The sequence below is a fragment of the Cyprinodon variegatus genome, unplaced genomic scaffold, assembly GCF_000732505.1.
Source record: "Cyprinodon variegatus isolate N-32 unplaced genomic scaffold, C_variegatus-1.0 Scaffold994, whole genome shotgun sequence".
Lineage (NCBI taxonomy): Eukaryota > Metazoa > Chordata > Actinopteri > Cyprinodontiformes > Cyprinodontidae > Cyprinodon > Cyprinodon variegatus.
The window spans coordinates 160831-166036 of NW_015151447.1; the positions used below are offsets into that span (position 1 = coordinate 160831).

Consider the following 5206-nt stretch of genomic DNA (forward strand, 5'->3'; position numbering starts at 1 on the left):
AACGTGCAATAACATATAATCATGTGCAACAACATGCAATAACGTGCAAAAACGTACAATAATGTGCGAAAACGTGCAATAACATGCAATAACATCCAATAATGTATAATCATGCGCAATTACGTGCAATAACATGCAACAACTTGCAATAATGTGCAAAAACGTGCAATAATATGCAATAATGTGCAATAACATATAATGATCTATAATCTACTATCAAAAAAGTCAATCAATCAATTTTCCTTCAACTTCACAACTGCATGAAACACAAATACTCTGTTACTTCATGTTACTTCTGTTACTTCTAGAAATGTTGGCTATCTATACTTTACTGGGGTAATTATTTTCTAGACAATATTTTTCTTACTTCTCTTTGCATTTTAAAAATAGACTTTTCTATTTTCTTTATGGTCCGTTGATATTAAAAAAAATAAAAACCATCAAAATAATTAGTTTCATCCAAACAATTAATTTCCTTGTGGTTGTACTCGGTGCTGCCCCAACTTGTTGCTCACTACATACCAAAATGAATAGTTTTTCCAAATGATGCAAAGTTAAATGTGACTCTGTTACCATTAGTTACAAAACTAAAAAAATTAAAGTCTAAGGAAGTTATCATCCAGAATGGTAGAAAAATGTTTCTTTAATATAGCAGAGCAGTAAAGCTTCTGGCCTGAACAGTTTTTCCTGCATTACTTTTACTTTTATACTTTAAGTACTTTAACAAAATGGTACTTTTACACTTTCACTGGAGTAAAAAGCTGAAGTTGATCCTCTAACTTCTAAAAAAGTGTTTTTAAACAGCAGGATTTATACTTCTACTTCAGTAATAAATATAAATACTTTTGAAAGCTCTGAATAAGAAACACAGACTGCTTTAATTTGACTGTAAAAAAATAAAAATAAAAAAAAGCCAACATGTTACTTTAGCAAAAAACACTGAATAAGTTAGAAGCCTTTTATATTTCCATATATTTTTAAAACAGCTGATTCTATGTTTATTTTTATTGTCTTGCAGATATTTTCCAAAGTCTGAAGAGCTGATTTCTGCTGAATGTTGCCATGGGAACAGCTGACCTCCTTTAATCTGCTGTTATGGAAAGTTTTAGCTGCCTTTTTTATAACCGAGTCACAGAGTGGCTGAACAGGTCTTTGTTTACTCATCAGAGACGTGTGATGTCACATGGTGTCCCCGCGTTACGCCAGCAGCCATTCATAAAACCCCAGGCCAAACGATGCTTCCGGTTATTTGTGCAAACAGGTCATGAAAACAGGAACCTAGAGAAGTTAATCCAGGAAACTGGAAATCTGAAAGCTCCAAAAACAGATTTCCAGTCTTTGTGAGCCTGAGCCTGATTACTGCTAACAAACCTGTTGGGCAACTGAGTCAGAAATGGAAATCCAGGGTTGTGTGAGGGCAGTTAGGGCTTTCAGAGCCCATTTTACTTTCACATTAACATCTTTCTTATCATCCATGCAGCATAAACTGCTGCCTGCAGTTCAAACTGTCCTCATTGTTGACACTAACTAGCTAGCCAGCTAACTAAAGGTTTCTATTATTGGTTAAATGTTGATTTATTTATTTAAGGAGGCTGTAACCAGGGAATATACTTAACATTTATTCATTTGATTTAGATTATTCCTGCAACTAACAATTATTTTACAAACTAATTAATCTCTCGATTATTTTTCAGATTATTATTCAAATATAAAAATGTTCATTAGAGAAGTCTTTTTACAAAATAACTAAAACCTTTCCCCCTGAGCAGTTCTGGATAAAGCAGATTAACAGATGGAAAAGATTTTTTAATCTTAAATGCAAAATGTATATATATTATTTTACAATCTTTGTATAATTCCTGCTCTAAGTGGGTGGCTCAGTCACTATACTCCTGTTAACAATTAATCAATTACTAAACGATTATTTTATTTATAGATTAATCCGTTAATTTCAACACTATTTTTAGGCGGAATAAAGAGGAGTCAGATCAATTAGCTGCCATTAGAAAAGGGAAAGTGCCAATAATTTTGTAAATAATTACATTTTGCATGACGTGTGACGCAGCTAGAGGACAATCACCTTATTTTAAGAAAGTCTTTTTATTTAAAAAACGACCACAAAATAGAATCTAAAGGTTTTAGATCTATGTGCTCTATTGTGGCCCTCTGTCAGCAGCAAACGAGGTCCTTTTGGGTCAATACTCTAGACTTTTCTGAGGGGGGTTAAGGGATAGGGAGGAGGAAACGAACACCAGCCATTGATGGATTGCATGAGGACACAAGGAGGAAATAAAGGAATGGAGGCTTGGAAGCAGGTTTTTCTTCGGCCTAATTGGGGTGAAAGGAAAACTAGGAGTGATTAAAGAGTTTAATGTTTCCACATCGTCATTCATGCCGCGCAAAGACGACGCCTGTTCTGAGTGTTTATCTGCATAATGAAAAATGAATGTCATTGATGAACTGAAGTTGTTTTCCTCCAAATGTTTGTTTGTTAGGAAGATCTTTATGCAGGGGGGGGGTGATGGTCCCACGGGAGAGAGTGTTTGGATTTGTACAGAATAAATGGGTTTTCTCCAGTCAGAGCTTTTCTCTCCGTCTAAGGACGTAAAATAAATTTAAACTTTCTCTTGCAAGAGTCTCAGTTTCTGCACAGCTTCACAGAGGATAGAGAAAAGTGGAGGAAGGAATGATTAGCAAAATTAGTTAACAAGGATGGAAACAAAGAACATCAAAATAATATAAGGCACAAAAAAGGAAAGAAAGAAGACAGAAGTTTAAAAAGTCCAAACCAAGAACTAAACTATGATCTACAAATAAATACATTTCTTCATCAGACCTGATATATATCAAAGCAGATTGTTTAGGTAGGATTTGTTCACACAGCAGGAAAATGCTTATTATAAAAAAACCATGCAAAAAAGTAGAAAATGAAATCAAAATTTGTTTTCTAAGTCAGGTTTGCTTCTAGAGCATCACAGAAAAAAAAAACTTATTTAAGCAACAATACTTCAAAGTTTATTTGGAGTGTTTTTCCCACTGATTCATCGTTACAGAGTTAAAAACAAGAAAAAAAACAATCATCTGCCTAAGAAGCAAATATTGCACTAAATTCTTCATTTTAATGATCAAAACACTTTGATTTAAAACAGCAGAACCAAACTGGGCAATCAGAAGGTCGGCTGTGAGGTAAATCTTCATTTTTCTCATTTATGGCTTCTTTATTCTACTGTTCATTGAAAAGTGCAAATGTACGTTTGAAGCTCCGTGATTAAATGTAATAAAACTTTATCTTCTGAACGCCGTGAAGCTTGAAGGTTTGATTAACGGTCAGATTAAATGAAGGCAGCGGTGAGGAGGGCGGCCATGTTGGATGGGATACATGAGCATTATATTTAGTGTTGCACCGATACCAGTATAGGGCACCGATACCAGTATAGGGCACCGATACCAGTATAGGGCACCGATACCAGTATAGGACACAGATACCAGTATAGGGCACCGATACCAGTATTGAGCACCGATACCATTCTGAGAGGCTAAAGTTTCTTCATCTATTGTCCCCCATTCCAGGTCGGCAATAAAAAGTTCTACTGGATTCTCTTTGTTTTAGTCTGTTTCCTGCTTCACAAAGGAAGGCAGCAGCTTGAAGCCATGATGGTGATTATTCTACATCCAAGTAGTTCTTCATAAATAAACACACATCAATTTCAAACAGATGGAATCGGCCGATTCTGCACAGCTGGGTATCAGGGCCGAAAATTTGCATCGGTGCAACACTAATTACATGTTTATAGGGGAACAAACGCTGCATATTTCAAGTAAGAGGCCATTTAACTCCATGAAAGGTTTTTATTCTGCAGGATCCAGAGTTTCAGTCTGTTGGTGGATAAGTTGAGCTCCGATACGTCTACTGCTCTGTGGAATATTTCTATCAAGGATTGAAAATAATGGAGACGGCAGCGCAGCAATAATCCCATCAGGTCGATCGTCTCGTTACACTTCCTGCTTCCATTGACTGACTTCTGAAAACTCCTCGGGACTCGGTGGTTCTGCCGAGTTATTTAACTCTGGTCTGTGAGGTAGAAGCCCAGCTTAGCCACGGTCATCTCTCTACGAAGTCGCATCACCTCCCAGAACATCTGCTCCGCTGAAAGAGAACAGAAAATAAATTAGCTTCTAAATTAAATCCGATCTACAAAGCAAAGCTGCCGGTCGGGTAGATTTACCGTTTTGTCTCACCAGGCCCTGCTGGATGTACCGGATGTATGTGAAGAAATTACACACCGCCGTGATCTAGAGAGACGACATGACACATTCAAACACGGTAGCTCTTCTTCTTCTTCTCAGCGGCGGAAACGTTTCTAAAGAGGAGAGTAAATCAGAGAGCAGCCGTACCCGAGCTCGGCTGGACGGAGAGATGTAGTAGTAGCTCCCCTTGTCGCCAAGTTTGATGCGATGTCGGCAGACGCGTGACAAACCGCTCAAAGCACATTTTCTGCAACAAGACAAAGAGATTTTCACCTTTTATTTATTTAACAGTATTTAACAGACCGCTATCAGGAGTAGTTTCTCATTTGATGACGTTGCAATAATAAATCTATGTATTCTGCTGGGATTTTATGGCAAAACAAAAAATAGTTCACAATAATGAGGCGGACGTTAAAGAAAAGGGTAACGCTTCAATAACCATGGAATAACTTAGCAAGTAACATATTACTAGTTAACAAGAAACACTTTATGGAGAATTTAGGTCAGACTACTTAGATGTCAAACTGTTATTGCCAGGAACTTTTCAACAACAGCAATAAATTAATGTGTTATCCATAAAAATGCAGTTTATAATGATTTATTAACCTGATCATAAGTTACAGCTGTTGGTAGGTGGTGGCCAATAATAGAAGCTGTTATCTGTTAACATGCAGCTAATTACTCACCAATAGTCTCTATTGTTACATAGTAAGATACAATTGTAATAATTACATGCAGGTAATTACCTGCTTATATACCTTAATTATTGGTTATTACTAAATAAAGTTTTTCTTGTTCTCAAGTTATAAAGTGTGACTTTCTATCTTATTACCATGTTGTTACAAGGTTATTGATTTACTGTAAAGAAAGCGTTACGTATACATCTAGATCAGAGGTCTTCAACAGGGGGTCAGCGACACCTAGGGGGTCCACAGAGGTACTGCATGGGGGTCGCTAA

At 36.6% G+C, this 5206-nt stretch overlaps 1 protein-coding gene across 1 annotated transcript in view; it reads right to left on the reverse strand.

Annotated features, from left to right (window-relative positions):
* Positions 1-3747: 3747 nt before the first annotated feature.
* LOC107100629 (guanine nucleotide exchange factor for Rab-3A-like) overlaps positions 3748-5206 on the reverse strand; it is a 3089-nt gene continuing 1630 nt past the window's right edge. Inside the window, exons 2-4 of the mRNA XM_015399201.1 lie at positions 4396-4521; positions 4227-4293; positions 3748-4147 (exon numbers count right to left, since the gene is read on the reverse strand). Coding sequence (XP_015254687.1) covers positions 4062-4147; positions 4227-4293; positions 4396-4521 — 279 coding nt within the window. The 3' untranslated portion in view covers positions 3748-4061. The remainder of the gene's footprint in view (positions 4148-4226; positions 4294-4395; positions 4522-5206) is intronic.